General features: G+C 45.9%; 1 protein-coding gene across 1 annotated transcript in view; it reads right to left on the bottom strand.

The window, feature by feature from the left end:
- Window positions 1–20,000, bottom strand: part of dnah2 (dynein, axonemal, heavy chain 2) — a gene marked incomplete in the record, with an annotated part of 180,590 nt that overhangs the window by 39,369 nt on the left and 121,221 nt on the right. Inside the window, 13 exon segments of the mRNA XM_029760275.1 lie at window positions 719–888; window positions 2,282–2,423; window positions 3,229–3,345; window positions 4,976–5,186; window positions 7,578–7,717; window positions 8,482–8,614; window positions 9,613–9,752; window positions 12,231–12,391; window positions 14,794–14,961; window positions 17,138–17,287; window positions 17,695–17,825; window positions 18,283–18,368; window positions 18,575–18,763. Coding sequence (XP_029616135.1) covers window positions 719–888; window positions 2,282–2,423; window positions 3,229–3,345; window positions 4,976–5,186; window positions 7,578–7,717; window positions 8,482–8,614; window positions 9,613–9,752; window positions 12,231–12,391; window positions 14,794–14,961; window positions 17,138–17,287; window positions 17,695–17,825; window positions 18,283–18,368; window positions 18,575–18,763 — 1,938 coding nt within the window.

Genomic DNA, 20,000 nt, shown 5'->3' with positions numbered 1-20,000 from the left:
GCGACTTTTAGCGTGGTATGACCGTCGGTGCCAGGCACGCCAGCCTCCTGGGCTTTTCACACAGTGTCTAGGGTGTGACAGTGTCTAGGGTTTACCAAGAATGGTGTGACAAACAAAAAAACATCCAGTCAGCGTCAGTCCTGTGGGCGAAAAACAGCTCGTAGATGAGAGGTCGAAGGAGAATGAGTCATGCAAACTAACAGGCGGGCCACAAACAGACAAATAACGGCACAGTACAACAGTGGTGTGCAGAACGGCATCTCGGAACGCACAACTCGTTGATCCTTGTCACAGATGGACTATTGCAGCAGACGACCACACCGGGTTCCACTCCTATCAGCTAAAAACATGAAGAAGTGGCTCCAGTAGGCACGCGATCACAAACACTGGACAATTGAGGAGTGGAAAAACATTGCCTGGTCCGACGAATCCTGGTTCCTGTTGCGTCATGCTGACAGCAGAGTCAGGATTTGGCGTAAGCAGCATGCGTCAATGACCCCATCCTGCCTGGTGTCAACCGTACAGGCTGGTGGCGGTGGTGTAACCATGTGGGGAATGTTTTCCTGGCACATGTTAGGTCCTTTGATACTAAATGAGCAAAGTTTCCATTCCTCGGAGAATTCAGGCTGTTCTGGAGGAAAAGAGGGGTCCGACCCGGTACTAGATGGGTGTACCTAATAAACTGGACACTGCGTGTATATGTATGTATACTGCTTACCTCCATGGCTCTGACCCACATACAGAGAGACTTGGCGGCCAGGGAGACCCGTCCTATGATCTCCGGATGAAAGTCTGGCTGGGTGCAGTACTGGCCGATCTTCTTCAGTACGCGGTCTGAGATGTTGTCCTTGTCAAAGTGGACCAGCTGCTTGATGAAGTTGCCCTCGCCTGCATGCCAGACACCAAGGGCAACCAGTCAATAACTTGTCTTTACCTCTCTCTCTCTCTCTCTCTCTCTCAATTCAATTCAAAGGGCTTTATTGGCATGGGAAACATATTTTTCTCTCTCTGTCTCCCCCCTCCCTCTCTCACCTTTCTGTATTTTCAATGCGAGGATTCAAAAGTTTCTTAATACAATATAGTATGTCGGAGGTTTTGGTCTAGCTCTTCCTCTTTGTGCCCACTACTGTAGCTAGTTACTGTATACACCACTGATGGTCAATCCTGGTCCTGCACATTTTTATTTTTGCACACTACACACATGATTCTAATCATCGAAGCCTGATGATGAGGTGATCATTTGAATCAGGTGTGTAGCGCTAAGGCAAAAACTAAAATGTACACCCCTTTGAGTCCCCAGATTGAGTAACACTGGTATACACTGTAAAGGGGTTGCCGTGAATTTGATAGTAATTTACAGACAGCTCAGTGGCAAGTAACATTCTGTCTTTTATATTGCAGTACACCCACTGTAATATAAATACGGTATTAAAGCAAGTACTGTGTAATGACACACAGTACAGTACTATAAAATGTACTGTATTATACTGTTATAGTGCTACCGTAATAGGAATCAAGTAATTAATAAATGGATGAATGAAATACAGTATTTTACTGTAATTACAAGGGATTGGTCCAAGCAGTTTGGCTGCTTGGTAGTGTTTACACATTACAGCATTTTAATGAATATTTTGCGTTTTAGGCCTATACCACTTGCACTTATAGAGGCCTTAACAAAGGCTTCCAAACTGGCAGCGAAAACCGGGAGAAAAAGACCAAAAGGACATGGCAAAATGCTCAACCATTTTATGTTTAAGACTTGCTGTCACTCCAATCTATCCCCTATAGATTTTAAATAGATGGGGCACTAGAACCACAGAGGAGTAAAATTGGTACAGCATTCTCACTCACGAGTGTACAGATATAGCCTCTTACAAGACACGCCTCAAAATATGTTCATGAGACAGAAACAACAATGATGCATCCACTAGTGGTCAAACGTTTTTTGGTGCTCCAAAGATACGGTACAGTACTGTATTCTGTGGGGCTGGAATTACAATTACCATTCGAAATACAGCAATTCTTTCCCCGCCCTAAACATTTTCCCACAATGCACTAAAGTTTCAGAGTATTTTACTGTTGATACTAGCCAAAATGAACGTATAAATTACAGTTTTCCATTACTGTACTTTTCCTTATATTTTTGCTCCAAATCTCCCCCCCTTCCCTCCCCCCCTCTCACCCAGCTGTCTCTTGGCCCCTGCCCAGGTAGAATCGGGGTGGTAGGGAGACATAAAAAGAGATAGATAGAAAAAGAGATGGAGCGGTAGATAGCTCTCACCCAGCTGTCTCTTGGCCTCTGCCCAGGTGGGCTCATTGCCTCTGAGGATCATGACAGCCTGCATGACGGTCTCCACCAGGGTCGGGGGACGGCCGTATGACTTGATCTCTGTCATGTCCTTCTTATTCAGGGACTCCAACGCCTGGGGAGGAGAGGAGACGGAGGAGGAGAGGAGGGGAAACAAGGTGAGTGGAGGGGAGAAGAGAAGAGAGGAGGAGAGGAGAGGAGGGGAAACAAGATGAGGGGAGAAGAGAAGAGAGGAGGAGAGGAGAGGAGGGGAAACAAGGTGAGTGGAGGGGAGAAGAGAAGAGAGGAGGAGGGGAGCGGAGAGGAGAGAAGGGAAAGGAGAGGGTGGGAGGTAGGAGATCGTCAGTAAATATGGTAACACAATCACAGAAGGTGACCATATATATTACTGTACCAACTCTGCTGATTGTCCTGTTAACAAAAAACAATAAATATGGTTTATACGTGTGAATGCATTTTCAAAAAGCCTTTGATTTGCTTCAATAGAGTGATCAGGGGACTGCAACTACAGTTTTCCTTCCCAGAAAATACATTAGCGCAACACATCAGAAGACAACAGAAGTGCAACGCTATTTGGCTAGCAGCCACATAAGTAAATGAGCTTAAAATGAAAAAGGGAGGCCTTTTAGAAAAACTATGCATTACCATCATAGAAAGAATGTGAGCAGCCAGCTCAATGTTTTACTTGAAGTTAATCTAGCATGGGCCACACCGAGAAGCACACAATTAGTCTGATGCCAAGCAGAAATTACAATAAAAAACATATTAGATCTGCATTTACAAAACGCAGCAAGATATTTGTTACGCGTTTTCAAGGATGAGAAACGCAGAATTCTGCGTTAAGGCGACCCCTGCTGCTATTGAGACCCAGCCATACACAGAGGCAGTATCACACATAAAAACAGATACAAACAGCTTACCTTCATGGCCTCCTCCAGAGCAGGCACGGCTTCATCCAGGTCTCTCTGGGCGTTCTCAGCCATGGCTCTACACTTGATCTCTTCTGCTCCGATCTTCTCACTGTGGGCACTCACAGTCTACACACACACACACACACACACACACACACACCACCAGATGTACAGTTGAAGTCGGAAGTTTACATACACCTTAGCCAAATACATTTAAACTCAGTTATTCACAATTCCTGACATTTAATCCTAGTAAAAATTCCCTGTCTTGGTCTTGGTCAGTTAAGATCACCACTTTATTTTAAGAATGTGAAATGTCTGAATAATAGTAGAGAGAATGATTTATTTCAGCTTTCATCACATGCCCAGTGGGTCAGAAGTTTACATACACTCAATTAGTATTTGGTAACATTGTCTTTAAATTGTTTAACTTGGGTCAAACATTTCAGGTAGCCTTCCACAACCTTCCCACAATAAGTTGGGTGAATTTTGGCCCATTCCTCCTGACAGAGCTGGTGTAACTGAGTCAGGTTTGTAGGCCTCCTTACTCGCACACGCTCTTTCAGTTTGTGATGGCCACACCAATACCTTGACTTTGTTGTCCTTAAGCCATTTTGCCACAACTTTGGAAGTATGCTTGGGGTCATTGTCCATTTGGAAGACCCATTTGCAACCAAGCTTAAACTTCCTGACTGATGTCTTGAGATGTTGCTTTAATATATCCACATAACTTTCCATCCTCATGATGCCATCTATTTTGTGAAGTGCATCAGTCCCTCCTGCAACAAAGCACCCCCACAACATGAAGCTGCCACCCCCGTGCTTGACAGTTGGGTTGGTGTTCTTGCAAGCCTCCCCCTTTCTCCTCCAAACATAACGATGGTCATTATGGCCAAAATGTTATATTTTTGTTTCATCAGACCAAAGGACATTTCTCCAAAAAGTACGATCTTTGTCTCCATGTGCAGTTGCAAAATGTAGTCTGGCTTTTTTATGGCGGTTTTGGAGCAGTGGCTTCTTCCTTGCTGAGCGGCCTTTCAGGTGATGACGCTATAGGACTCGTTTTACAGTGGATATGGATACTTTTGTACCTGTTTCCTCCAGCATCTTCACAAGGTCCTTTGCTGTTGTTCTGGGATTGATTTGCACTTTTCGCACCAAAGTACATTCATCTCTAGGAGACAGAACGCGTCTCCTTCCTGAGCGATATGACGGCTGCATGGTCCCATGGTGTTTATACTTGCATACTATTGTTTGTACAGATGAACGTGGTACCTTCAGATGTTTAGAAATTGCTCCCAAGGATGAACCAGATTTGTGGAGGTTTACAATTTTTTTTCTGAGGTCTTGACTGATTTCTTTTTTTATTTTCCCATGATGTCAAGCAAAGAGGTACTGATTTTGAAGGTAGGCCTTGAAATACATCCACAGGTACACCTTTAATTGACTCAAATGATGTCAATTTGCCTATCAGAAGCTTCTAAAGCCATGGCATAATTTTCTGGAATTTTACAAGCTGTTTAAAGGCACAGTCAACTTCTGACCCACTGGAATTGTAATACAGTGAATTATAAGTGAAACAATCTGTCTGTAAACAATTGTTGGAAAAATGACTTGTGTCATGCACAAAGTAGATGTCCTAACCGACTTGCCAAAACTAAAGTTTGTTAAGAAGAAATTTGTGGGGTGGTTGAAAAACAAGTTTTAATGACTCCAACCGAAGTGTATGTAAACCTCTGACTTCAACTGTATGTACCTTCTGCTGTTCATCGGCCTCTCTCTTCTGCTGGACGATGATGACCAGGTACTCTTCACACTGCTTCTGGAAGTCAGCCACCTTCTTCTTGGCCTCTTCCAGCTCCACAGACATGGCCTCCACCTTGCTGCGCGTGTCGTCTATCTTAAACAGGCCGTTCCTCAGCTTGGACACCTGCTCCCCCAGCTCACTGCGCTTCTCAGCCAGCAGCCTGGGGATACACAGGGAGAGGGAGAGTTAGAATGAGAGAAGTGAGAGAAAGATCAAGTGAGAGAAAGAAATAAAGAAAGGGAGAGAGTGAGACAAGAATACAGAGTCAGGGAGTTGGATAGAGTAAAACAGACAGACAGACAGATACAGAGAGGCAGGCAGACAGATACAGAGACAGACAGACAGTAAGATACAGAGACAGACAGACAGATACAGACAGGCAGACAAATAAATCGTACTACACCGGCTCTGACGCTCGTCGGATGTGGCAGGGCTTGCAAACTATTACAGACTACAAAGGAAGCACAGCCGAGAGCTGCCCAGTGACACGAGCCTACCAGACGAGCTAAATAACTTCTATGCTCGCTCGAGGCAAGTAACACTGAAAAAATGCATGAGAGCCTCAGCTGTTCCGGACGACTGTGTGATCACACTCTCCGCAGCCGATGTGAGTAAGACCTTTAAACAGGTCAACATTCACAAGGCCACAGGGCCAGACAGATAACCAGGACGTGTACTCCGAGCATGACCAACTGGCCAACTGGCAAGTGTCTTCACTGACATTTTTAACCTCTCTCTTTTTGAGTCCGTAATACCAACATGTTTCAAGCAGACAACCACAGTCCCTGTGCCCAAGAACACTAAAGTAACCTGCCTAAATGACTACCGCCCCGTAGCACTCACGTCTGTAGCCATGAAACGCTTTGAAAGGCTGGTCATGGCTCACATCAACACCATTATCCCAGAAACCCTACACCCACTCCAATTTGCATACCGCCCCTACAGATCCACAGATGATGCAATCTCTATTGCACTCCACACTGTCCTTTCCCACCTGGACAAAAGGAACACCTATGTGGGAATGCTATTCATTGACTACAGCTCAGCGTTCAACACCATAGTGCCCTCAAAGCTCATCACTAAACTAAGGACCCTGGGGCTAAACACCTCCATCTGCAACTGGATCCTGGACTTCCTGACGGGCTGCCCCCAGGTGGTAAGGGTAGGTAACAACACATCCGCCACGCTGATCCTCAACACGGGGGCCCCTGAGGGGTGCGTGCTCAGTCCCCTCCTGTACTCCCTGTTCACTCATGACTGCACGGCCACCCACGACTCCAACAACATCATTAAGTTTGCCGATGACACAACAGTGGTAGGCCTGATCACCGACAACAATGAGACAGCCTATAGAGAGGAGGTCAGAGGCCTGACCGTGTGGTGCAAGGACAACAACCTCTCCTTCAACATTGATTGTGGACTACAGGAAAAGGGGGACCGAGCATGCCCCCATTCTCATCGACGGGGCTGTAGTGGAGCAGGTTGAGAGCTTCATGGTCCAAACACACCAAGACAGTCGTGAAGAGGGCACGACAAAACCTATTCCCCCTCAGGAGACTGAAAAGATTTGGCATGGGTCCTCAGATCCTCAAAAGGTTTTACAGCTGCACCATCGAGAGCATCCTGACATGTTGCATCACTGCCTGGTATGGCAACTGATCGGCCTCCGACTGCAAGGCACTACAGAGGGTAGTGCATACGGCCCAGTACATCACTGGGGCCAAGCTTCCTGCTATCCAGGATGTCTATACCAGGTGGTGTCAGAGGAAGGCCCTAAAAATTGTGAAAGACACCAGCCACTCTAGTCATAGAATCTTCTCTCTGCTACAGGACACCGAGCGGTACCAGAGCGCCAAGTCCAGGTCCAAGAGGCTTCTTAACAGCTTCTACCCCCAAGCCATAAAAATCTTGAACATCTAATCAAATGGCTAACCAGACTATTTGCATTGCCCCCCCCCCAATTCTACGCTGCTGCTATTCTCCGTTATTATCTATGCATAGTCACTTTAATACATATTACCTCAATTACCTCGACACCGGTGCCCCCGCACATTGACTCTGTACCGGTACCCCCGGTATATAGCCTCCACATTGACTCTGTACCGGTACCCACTGTATATAGCCTCCACATTGACTCTGTACCGGTACCCCCTGTATATAGCCCCGCTATTGTTATTTTACTGCTGCTCTTTAAATATTTGTTATTCTTATCTCATACTTTTTTTTAGGTATTTTTCTTAAAATTGCATTGTTGGTTAAGGGCTTGTAAGTAAGCATTTCACTGTAAGGTGTAATACCTGTTGTATTCGGCGCATGTGACAAATACAATTTGATTTGATAAAGAGACAGAAAGAAAGAAAGACTGACACAGAGAGACAGACAGATACAGAAAGACAGGCCGATAAATACAGAAAGACAGAGAGACACAATGTGAAAGATATACTGCATCAAAGAGTGGGAGACAGCAGACCTGGTAGACAGGGAGATGACTGACAGATTGAGAGAAGTCTAAGAACACTTTGAGCTGGCAATGGGGATGGTAGTTAGTTACTTTTTGTATCCAGACACCAGCTCCAGGTAGTTGGTAGGAGTGACGTAGTTGTGTCTCTTCAGCTCCAGCTTCATCCTCTGGGAGAACTGGGCCACAGACTGGTGCATGGTCACAAAGATACTGGCCACTTTGGTCTGGATCTACAGGAACACATCCACCCAAAGATATAACGTTGTTACAACATTACTACAACGTTATACAACATTACTGGGCCACAGACTGGTGCATGGTCACAAAGATACTGGACACTTTGTTCTGGGTCTACAGGAACACATCCACCCAAAGATATAACGTTGTTACAACATTACTACAACGTTATACAACATTACTGGGCCACAGACTGGTGCATGGTCACAAAAATACTGGACACCTTTGTCTAGATCTACAATAAATCCCCAACATGCCATTACAACGTTATTAAAACTTGATTACAAGAGAATATAACACAATTGAATATTATACAACATTACAAGAGCCAAGAGTTTCTCCTGATCGGGTCATGTGGCCAGGAAAATACTTCTGGCCGTAAACATTCCTACGACATTCCTACAACATTATATACCATTGTGGAAACAGAGAACAGAGCAAAGCAGTGTTGTGTAGGAGTGTGAAGGTCGAAGGTGACGTGTACGTGGTGGGTACAGCATAGTAGATGAGACTGTAATAAAACAAACTTTAACCCTGAGGTTTTCACTACCCAGCTGCTCTTCATAAATGCCTTTTAAAAGACTGGCTAGTAGGTACACAGGAAGGATGAGAGGGTGAATCACTCCATCACACAGCAGGCTACCCTTCTAACCAAGTTCAGTTAGATAGAAGTGTATGTGTGTTATCTGTGTGTGTGTGTGTGTTTGCGTGCGTGCCTGCATGTGTGTGCGTGCGTGCATATGCATGTGTGTCTCACCCCCTCCACGGTGCCCAGGGCCAGTCCGTCCAGGTATCTCTCAGCCACCTCCAACAGGGCATCTCTGGGCCACTCTGAGAACCAGTCGATGGTGGCACAGTTCACCAGGGCTGGGTACTGACGGATATAGTTCCTTGAAGAACACACACAAGTTAATCAGATCCAAAGATTCCATTGATTTCAATAAACGTTTCAATCTGTTGTGGGGTGTGCTCTGAGTCTAGTTGTGTCTAAATGGGTGTGCGCTGGTGGGTGCTAAACACCGGTGTGGAGGAGAATGTCGTGAATGATGAAAATCACTTTGAGCTCTTCGAGAAACGCAACTTAAATCCACTCAACTTAACAGCTGCCAAGACACAACCTCCATTGACTGAGCCACTAGGTTTTGCTGGCTAATTGCTGTCATGCCATCACACAGCCAGTGTGACTGTGTTGACCTGGTAAGATCCTCTCTCACTCCCAGCCACGAATACTGGTCAGAGGTGGAGGAATGGAGGAACGGAGGGATGGAGGTATGGCGGAATGGAGGGCAGCCCTGGAGCCAACAGCCAAAGCATGGTGATTAGCTCTGGGTAATGGGCCCTGCCAGCCCAATTAGTGGTATTATGTGTGAACACTGCCCTGTCTCGCTAATGAGAGAGAGACAGACTGGTGTGTGTGTGTGTGTGTGAGTGACCCAGCCGTCATGTCTGCTATCCATCCTGTCATTTCTAATCACAGCAAGCCTCAGGTCTAAAACGCTGTGTCATCCTAAACACAATTCCTAATTTGCAAGACAAGGGATGGCGGGACGCACATTAGCTATTAACTAGTTGACAAGTGTTCATGTTTGGCTGTCTATGTTCTAATACTGAGAATTAGCTGTGCTGGAGTGTGGGGTTTACACACTCAGACAGAGAGAGCATGAGAAGGAAACAGATAATGAGAGAACAGTGGCAATGCTTTGGAAGATACCTCTACTAGTCGCCCATTAGCACAGATGATGCCGCAGGAAAAGCTTTCATCTCTGTCTCAAACCCCTATTGTTGAATGTGTTCAGCGCTTTGTACATTACTAATCGCTTTGCTTGGCGAGATATAGCAGGCACTGTACATTCTTTAACTTCAAAAACTGTTCTGAGTGCAGGCTTACCTGAAAGGGTCTCCCACAGGGCTCATGCAGAGCACGATGTGCAGGTTGTTCCTCACTCTCTCTATCAGGTAGTTGAACATGGAGTCTGGAGTCTCAATGATGTTGTCTTTCCTGGCCCAGTCCGACAGAGCACTGGACACCTGGACGAGGAGGTCAGGGTCAAAGGTTAATACACAACGAGACAAAACAACATGAGAACAAACACAGAAAACACAAACTAGCCTACCACACACATGCTGGATAGCCCTACTACACTTTTATCTATATTTCTTTGTGGTGATTTTTCTATAAGAGATGTACTTATATAGAGAGATAATATACCGTCGGTATCGTGGTGAAATGGAAGAGGAAACACTATGTAACTATTGCGACCTCGAAGAAATACAGAATGAAATTAATTTTATCTTCTATTGCCCTTTCTACCACGATATATGCTTGCTCTTATTCCAGAAAGCACACCAGATATACCCTGGTAGTATGTGGCTGAGCGATGAGGAGAAACTGAAGTGGTATTTTGTCCATTGTGTATTTCCGTTTGTGGAATATTTAGATAAAGCCTGGAATAAAAAAAAAAAGGGCTACCTATAATTAAATTATACAAATATTTAGCTAGTAAGTGGTAAATGGCACGTGTGTATATAGATTGTGTATAGGCTTGTCTCTCACATGAGTCTTCTCTTTGTGCCAGACTGGGTTCAAATGCCTTCTGTTTCATTTTTCTGTATTTATCTGTAAGTTATTTTGATTTTATTTTTTATTTAACCTTTATTTAACTAGGCAAGTCAGTTAAGAACAAATTCTTATATTATGTATGTATGTTTGTATGTGTGTATATGCAGTGTATATATATGTATGTATATATTTGTACTGCTCTAGGGATGTAATTATTGTTTGGATAACCTTATTTACTATAATGTATTGATTTTTATCTTCCATTTTTTCTCTCTTTATGCGATGCGCACTGCAGCGAACCCCGGAAGAAGAATTAACACTGAATTACCACAGTAAATTATTGTAATGTTTGTTTATGTGTCAATTAATCCCATAAGGGATGGGTTGCCAAATGGCAATTTGACACAACAACAAAAAAATCCTTCATTCATTCATACAGTATATATTATATACACTGAACAAAAATATAAATGCAACATGTAAAGTGTTGGTCCCATGTTTCATGAGCTGAAATAAAAGATCCCAGACATTTTCCATTCTCACAAAAAGCTTTTTTCTCTGAAATTTTGTGCACAAATTGGTTTACATCCCTGTTAGGGAGCATTTCTGGTTTGTCAAGATAATCCATTCACCTGACAGGTGTGGCATATCAAGAAGCTGATTAAACAGCATGATAATTACACAGGTGCACCTTGTGCTGGGGACAATAAAAGGCCACTCTAAAATGTGCAGTTTTGTCACACAACACAATGCCACAGATGTCCCAAGTTTTTAGGGAGCGTGCAACTGGCATGCCTACTGCAGGAATGTCCACCATAGCTTTTGCCAGAGAATTGAATGTTACTTTCTCTACCATAAGCCCCCTCCAACATCGTTTTAGAGAATTTGGCAGTACGTCCAACCGGCCTCACAACTGTAGACCACTTTGCAACCACGCCAGCCCAGGACCTCCACATCAGCTTCTTTACCTGCGGGATCGTCTGAGACCAGCCACCCGGACAGCTGATGAAACTGTGGGTTTGCATAACCAAAGTATTTCTGCACCAACTGTCAGAAACTGTCTCAGTGAAGCTCATCTGCGTGCTTGTCGTCCTCACCAGGGTCTTCACCTGACTACAGTCCGACTTCAGCGGCCAAATGCTCACCTTCGATGGCAACTGGCATGCTGGAGAAGTGTGCTCTTCACAGATGAATCCTGGTTTCAACTGTACAGGGCAGATGGCAGACAGCGTGTATGGTGTTGTGCGGTTGAGCAGTTTGCCCCATGGTGGCGGTGGGGTTATGGTATGGGGAGGCATAAGCTACGGACAATGAATACAATTGCATTTTATCGACGAGGAATTTGAATGCACAGAGATACTGTGACGAGATCCTGAGGCCCATTGTCATGTCGTTCATCTGCCGCCATCACCTCATGTTTCAGCATGATAATGCACGGCCCCATGTCGCAAGGATCTGTACACAATTCCTGGAAGCTGAAAATGTCCTAGTTCTTCCATGGCCTGCATACTCACCAGACATGTCACCCATTGAGCATGTTTGGGATGCTCTGGATCGCCGTGTACAACAGTGTGTTTCAGTGTCAAGAACTGCAACGCTACTGGGTTTTTCCCGCTGAACAGTTTCCCACGTGTATCAAGAATGGCCCACCACCCAAAGGACATTCAGCCAACTTGACAAGTGTGGGAAGCATCGGAGTCAACATGGGCCAACATCTCTGTGGAACGCTTTCGACACCTTGTAGAGTCCATGCCCCAACAAACTGAGGCTGTTCTGAGGGCAAAAGTGGGAGGTGGGGGGGGGGGGGGGGTGTTGCAGCAACTCAATATTACGAAGGTGTTCTTAATGTTTTGTACACTCAGTGCACTAGCACCTGTGTAAAGTCCCTCTTTGAAAATAACAGATGCAAACGTTGCATTGTATTAAACCCTGTTCAGTAATCGTACCTCTTCAAACTCGTCCTGTTTGTAGAGGTTGGGCACCTCTCCAGAGCTGAGGATGTTGTTGATGTCCTCGAGGAAAGACTGGTCTACTATCTGGGTGTCGTTGAACAGGAACACTGTGGGCTTGTTGTCCACACCCGTCAGACGATACAACTTCTTTATGTCTGGGAGGAGACATGCATGGGAGGAGAAGACTCAAGGATGTGTGTGTGTGTGTGTGTGTTGCCGGGTTGTGATTACGACAAAAGTATTTTGGTTAAGGTTGTAGGCCTAGAATCTGACTCAACAAAGTAGGACATTCCTGAACAATCAAAATAACTGCACCAGTTGAAAAGCAACTAAAATATAAACTAACAACAAACAAACTGAGGAAAATGCCATCTAAATAAAGTGTTTTGTTCAACTAGAGCAGAACGTAAGGCTATCAGTCTGACTCAATTCATATTAAACGCTCAGGGAGCGAGCAGCCCTGAGCAGCGTGCTGTAATTCAGTGCAATTATGTTCTAAACCAGAGGTATTCAACAGGGGGTCCGCAGATGTACTGCAGGGGGTCCGCGAAAAAAATGAAATAATAAGAATGTTGCTAGCAACAACAGAATAAATAACTTCTATTAATTTTAAAATGTTGATTTGATATCCTTTCCATTATCATTCACCTGATGATAAGACAAGACATTAATTTATTTGGGGGGGGCTAACATATGATGGGGGTCCCAGGGTTGCCGGTTTTCCTGGGAGGGGGTCCCTGGACAAGAAAAGGTTGAAGACCCCTGTTCTAAACAAATGCCTTGCTGTTGGCAGATCAACCAAATTTGACAAATTTCTCTTGCAGAACAAACAGGTCCAAATATATACTGCTCAAAAAAATAAAGGGAACACTTAAACAACACATCCTAGATCTGAATTAAAGAAATAATCTTATTAAATACTTTTTACTTTACATAGTTGAATGTGCTGACAACAAAATCACACAAAAATAATCAATGGAAATCCAATTTATCAACCCATGGAGGTCTGGATTTGGAGTCATACTCAAAATTAAAGTGGAAAACCACACTACAGGGTGATCCAACTTTGATGTAATGTCCTTAAAACATGTCAAAATGAGGCTCAGTAGTGTGTGTGGCCTCCACGTGCCTGTATGACCTCCCTACAACGCCTGGGCATGCTCCTGATGAGGTGGCGGATGGTCTCCTGAGGGATCTCCTCCCAGACCTGGACTAAAGCATCCGCCAACTCCTGGACAGTCTGTGGTGCAACGTGGCGTTGGTGGATGGAGTGAGACATGATGTCCCAGATGTGCTCAATTGGATTCAGGTCTGGGGAACGGGTGGGCCAGTCCATAGCATCAATGCCTTCCTCTTGCAGGAACTGCTGACACACTCCAGCCACATGAGGTCTAGCATTGTCTTGCATTAGGAGGAACCCAGGGCCAACCGCACCAGCAAATGGTCTCACAAGGGGTCTGAGGATCTCATCTCGGTACCTAATGGCAGTCAGGCTACCTCTGGCGAGCACATGGAGGGCTGTGCGGCCCCCCAAAGAAATGCCACCCCACACCATGACTGACCCACCGCCAAACCGGTCATGCTGGAGGATGTTGCAGGCAGTAGAACGTTCTCCACGGCATCTCCAGACTCTGTCACGTCTGTCACGTGCTCAGTGTGAACCTGCTTTCATCTGTGAAGAGCACAGGGCGCCAGTGGCGAATTTGCAAATCTTGGTGTTCTCTGGCAAATGCCAAACGTCCTGCACGGTGTTGGGCTGTAAGCACAACCCCCACCTGTGGACGTCGGGCCCTCATACCACCCTCATGGAGTCTGTTTTTGACCGTTTGAGCAGACACATGCACATTTGTGGCCTGCTGTAGGTCATTTGCAGGGCTCTGGCAGTGCTTCTCCTTGCACAAAGGCGGAGGTAGCGGTCCTGCTGCTGGGTTGTTGCCCTCCTACACGTCTCCTGATGTACTGGCCTGTCTCCTGGTAGCGCCTCCATGCTCTGGACACTACGCTGACAGACACAGCAAACCTTCTTGCCACAGCTCGCATTGATGTGCCATCCTGGATGAGCTGCACTACCTGAGCCACTTGTGTGGGGTGTAGACTCCGTCTCATGCTACCACTAGAGTGAAAGCACCGCCAGCATTCAAAAGTGACCAAAACATCAGCCAGGAAGCATAGGAACTGAGAAGTGGTCTGTGGTCCCCACCTGCAGAACCACTCCTTTATTGGGGGTGTCTTGCTAATTGCCTATAATTTCCACCTGTTGTCTATTCCATTTGCACAACAGCATGTGAAATGTATTGTTAATCAGTGTTGCTTCCTAAGTGGACAGTTTGATTTCACAGAAGTGTGATTGACTTGGAGTTACATTGTGTTATTTAAGTGTTCCCTTTATTTTTTTGAGCAGTGTATAATGTCTCATACCTCTGTAGTGCAGTTGACTAGAAAGTCTCCCCCTCATTGGTTCCATTGTGCTAGGCAAGCTCAATCAAGCACAGATGAAGTATTCAAAAAGTACTTCAACCCATGTGCTGGTAGTAGGTAATAGATAATGGTCTCTTACCCTCTCTGAACTCCTGCTTGCGGTACTGCTTGGTGACTTCCACCTGGAAGACCAGGTACTCACAGATGGAGGCGGCCATCTTGGAAAGGCTCTGTCTGCCTGAGCCCCCAATGCCCACCAGCAGCATGTTCCCTCTGGGCTGGCTGATCACACGCACCACACGGGTTACTGAGGGAACACACACACACACACACACACACACACACACACACACACACACACACACATATTGTTTGTATGCTCAGCAAAGCTAGACAAAAACACCCATTCCTAACCTGACTCATTGGTAAAATATTTTTATTTATTTATTTATTTCACCTTTATTTAACCAGGTAGGCAAGTTGAGAACAAGTTCTCATTTACAATTGCGACCTGGCCAAGATAAAGCAAAGCAGTTTGACACATACAACAACACAGTGTTACACATGGAGTAAAACAAACATACAGTCAATAATATAGTAGAAAAATAAGTCTATATACAAAGTGAGCAAATGAGGTGAGATAAGGGAGGTAAAAGGCAAAAAAGGCCATGGTGGCAAAGTAAATACAATATAGCAAGTAAAACACTGGAATGGTAGATTTGCAGTGGAAGAAACTGCAAAGTAGAAATAGAAATAATGGGGTGCAAAGGAGCAAAATAAATAAATACAGTAGGGGAAGAGGTAGTTGTTTGGGCTAAATTATAGATGGGCTATGTACATGGTGACAAAACGGATGGCACTGTGATAGACTGCATCCAATTTGTTGAGTAGGGTGTTGGAGGCTATTTTGTAAATGACATCGCCGAAGTCGAGGATCGGTAGGATGGTCAGTTTTTCGAGGGTATGTTTGGCAGCATGAGTGAAAGATGCTTTGTTGCGAAATAGGATGCTGATTCTAGATTTAACTTTGGATTGGAGATGATGGATGTGAGTCTGGAAGGAGAATTTACAGTCTAACCAGACACCTAGGTATTTGTAGTTGTCCACATATTCTAAGTCAGAACCGTCCAGAGTAGTGATGCTGGACAGGCGGGCAGGTGCATGCAGCGATCGGTTGAAGAGCATGCATTTAGTTTTACTTGTATTTAAGAGCAGTTGGAGGCCACGGAAGGAGAGTTGTATGGCATTGAAGCTCGTCTGGAGGATAGTTAACACAGTGTCCAAAGAAGGGCCAGAAGTATACAGAATGGTGTCGTCTGCGTAGAGGTGGATCAGAGACTCACCAGCAGCAAGAGCGACATCATTGATGTATACAGAGAAAAGAGTCGGCCCAAGAATTGAACCCTGTGGCACCCCCATAGAAACTGCCAGAGGCCCGGACAACAGGCCCTCCGATTTGACACACTGAACTCTATCAGAGAAGTAGTTGGTGAACCAGGCGAGGCAATCATTTGAGAAACCAAGGCTGTTGAGTCTGCCGATGAGGATGTGGTGATTGACAGAGTCGAAAGCCTTGGCCAGGTCAATGAATACGGCTGCACAGTATTGTTTCTTATCGATGTCGTTTAGGACCTTGAGCCTGGCTGAGGTGCACCCATGACCAGCTCTGAAATCAGATTGCATAGCGGAGAAGGTGCGATGGGATTCAAAATGGTCGGTAATCTGTTTGTTGACTTGGCTTTCGAAGACTTTAGAGAGGCAGGGTAGGATAGATATAGGTCTGTAGCAATTTGGGTCAAGAGTGTCCCCCCCTTTGAAGAGGGGGATGACCGCAGCTGCTTTCCAATCTTTGGGAATCTCAGACGACACGAAAGAGAGGTTGAACAAGCTAGTAATAGGGGTTGCAACAATTTCGGCAGATGATTTTAGAAAGAAAGGGTCCAGATTGTCTAGCCCGGCTGATTTGTAGGGGTCCAGATTTTGCAGCTCTTTCAGAACATCAGCTGACTGGATTTGGGAGAAGGAGAAATGGGGAAGGCTTGGGCGAGTTGCTGTGGGGGGTGCGGTGCTGTTGACCGGGGTAGGGGTAGCCAGGTGGAAAGCATGGCCAGCCGTAGAAAAATGCTTATTGAAATTCTCAATTATAGTGGATTTATCAGTGGTGACAGAGTTTCCTATCCTCAGTGCAGTGGGCAGCTGGGAGGAGGTGGTCTTATTCTCCAAGGACTTTACAGTGTCCCAGAACTTTTTTGAGTTTGTGTTGCAGGATGCAAATATGAAAATGAAGATATTTTCTTGATGGAAAGTAAGAGCCAAAGTAATGAAAAGGTAAGACCAAACCCCAGGGATGTGTGCTAACGGGATGTACTGACTGTATTTTGTACGGCTGTGATATTTGAAGTTTTAGTGTGAAATGCAGTATTCATATGTACTATACTGACTATCATTATAATCATAGACGATCGATCAGTCCTACCACTCACTGTGTTCTATGGCGTCTCTGAACAGCACCAGGGACATGGGTACCACTCCAGGGGTCAGGTTGTAGTCCTCCAGCTGAGACTCCATGAAACCCTTCAACGTCTTGAAGTCCACTAGATCCTCATACACACGAGGCTCCTTCAGGAAGTCCCCTGAGAGAGAGAGAGAGAGAGAGAGAGAGAGAGAGAGAGAGAGAGAGAGAGAGAGAGAGAGAGAGAGAGAGAGAGAGAGACACGCACGCAAACACATAGTTATATTGACATACAAGACGTCTGTAAAGAACTCTCGGGAGACAGAGCTGTTGTAATCAATCAACCAACCAACCGGTCTACTAATTACAAACCACTCATCAATCTATACCTAAATCGATCCTTCATTCAGTCCGCTTGTCAATGTACACACACATCCATTCATCAGTCAGACTAGTTAAAGAACGATCCATCCCATCCTCCCAGTCCCGTGTGTGTGTGTGTGTGTGTGTGTGTGTGTGTGTGTCTGTGTGTCTGTGTGTGTGTGTGTGTGTGTGTGTGAGATACCGCGAGTGAGCGTTTGTTAGTACCGAATATGGGTGGTTGTTTGTTGGGGCAGATGCTGTGGTAGGTGAGTTCAAACAGAGAGCCTAGTTTCTCAGCCAGCAGCCCTACGAAGGCCTCTGTGTCACTCTGGTCCACCAGACGGTCTGAGAACACCCTGGGGATGGGGAGAGATGAGACCAGAGGAGTCAGGGACACTGTCCCATCAGTGCTGCATGTCACCCATGCAGACAGAATGTACACAGTATATACTGTAGTGGTAGAGACTATTGTCTCCTTGGGAACAATGAATGTTTCTCTTATCCTATGTCTTAGTATAATATATTTAAGCTGGCCCGAGGGGGTGTGGTATACGGCCAATATACCGCGGCTAAGGGATGTTCTTAAGCACGACGCAACGCGGAGTGCCTGGATACAGCCCTTAGCTGTGGTATATTTGGCCATGTACCACAAACCTCCGAGGTGCCTTATTGCTATTATAAACTGGTTACTAATGTAATTAGAGCAGTAAAAAGAAATGTTTTGTCATTCCCGTGGTATACCACGGCTGTCAGCCAATCAGCATTCAGGGCTGGAACCAGCCAGTTTATAACGAGGGATAGAGAGCAGTATACCTGAAGCACTCGTGTATCCAGAGTCTGGTGATGCTCTGCTTGGTGTCGTGGAAGTCTCTGTGAGCTCGCAGTAACCCCTGAAACACCTAGAGAAGGAGGAGACGAGAGCTTATTGACGCACAGAAACACATGTCCACTGTTAATCTATACCTAAACCCCAGACACTGAACACCAGGATTAAGAAAGATTGAGTGAGAGTCGACACATACAGTATGACTTGCGCGCATGTGTGTGTGTGTGTGTGTGTGTATGTATGTCTGTGTGTATGTCATGGCGTGTGTGTAGCCCCTACCCTGGAGATGTCTCTGAGGTTGAAGAGGTAGTGTATCTTGGCGGGCGTGGGCAGGAAGCGGGCGACGGTAGCGTAGTAGAGCTCCAAGGTGGCCTGGGTCAGGACAGGACCTATAGGCTTCACCTCCTCCTCAAACTCCTGCAGCTTCTGGTTGATCATAGTACCATAGATACGCTTGATCTGAGACTCCTGGAGAGAGAGAGAGGAGAGGGGAGGTGAGGGAGGGAGGGATGAAAGAGGAGAGAGGGGCAGGAGGAGAGGAAGGGAGAGCACAAGAGCTTCCGAGTGATCATAGTGACGTAGATGCGCTTGATCTGAGACTCCTGGAGAGGGGGAGAGAAAGAGGAGAGGGAGTGAGGAAAGAAAGAAACCCAGAAAGAAGTGAAAGAGGAGTAAACGTACACGTGACAGAGTTGAGAGAGAGAAAAAGTGTGAAAATTGATAAGAGAGGCAGGGGTGAGGATAGAGGAAGAGGATGGAGAGAGCAGGGGAAAGAGGATGGAGAGAGCGGGGAAGACAGGGAGGAAGAGGATGGAGAGAGCGGGGAAGACAGGGAGGAAGAGGATGGAGAGAGCAGGGAGAGGATAGACGAAGGAGATGGAGAGAGCAGGGGAGAGGATAGAGGAAGGAGATGGAGAGAGCAGGGGAGAGGATAGAGGAAGGAGATGGAGAGAGCAGGGTAGAGGATAGAGGAAGGAGATGGAGAGAGCAGGGGAGAGGATAGAGGAAGGAGATGGAGAGAGCAGGGTAGAGGATAGAGGAAGGAGATGGAGAGAGCAGGGTAGAGGCTAGAGGAAGAGGATGAGAGAGCAGGGGAGAGGATAGAGGAAGCAGATGGAGAGAGCAGGGGGAGAGAGGGAGGATGCAACAGAGATGAGAGAGTGAGAGAAAGGAGTGAAGGAGGACACGTGTCAGAGGAGAGTGGGTTCGAAGAGGAGAAAGAGGGAGAAGGAGGGAGAAAGAGGGAGAAAGTGAGAACAGATAAGATGGAGGCAGAACTCAGAGCAGAAGAAGAGTGATAATTGAAAAGAAAAATGAGGAGAGAAGAGAGGTAAGGTGGGAGGTGGGAGGGGAAGGAGTGATCAAAAAAGAGACGTCAGAGAGAGCGAAAAGGGAGAAGCCAACAGAAAAATGAAAGGAAAAGGAGACATCACATCCATCATGCTTTTCCTGTCTTCTAAATGAGGGTGCAGTGGCACATTTTCCTTGTTGTCATTATCATCATCACCATCAGGATAATCAGGGGAATTCTGCTGAGATGAAGAGAGAGAGAGATGGAGAAAGAGAGACAGGGTGGGATGAGAGAGAGAGAGAGAGAGAGGGTGGGGTGGGGTGAGAGAGTGAGAGATAGGGAGAGAGAGCGAGAGACAGGGAAAGGATGATGAAGGAGGATAACGTGTCAGAGAAAGAACAGACTCATTATCAG

The sequence above is a fragment of the Salmo trutta genome, chromosome 8, assembly GCF_901001165.1.
Source record: "Salmo trutta chromosome 8, fSalTru1.1, whole genome shotgun sequence".
Taxonomy (NCBI): domain Eukaryota; kingdom Metazoa; phylum Chordata; class Actinopteri; order Salmoniformes; family Salmonidae; genus Salmo; species Salmo trutta.
The sequence above is the reverse complement of the archived record's forward strand: the minus strand, read 5'-3'. Positions and strand labels throughout refer to the sequence as shown.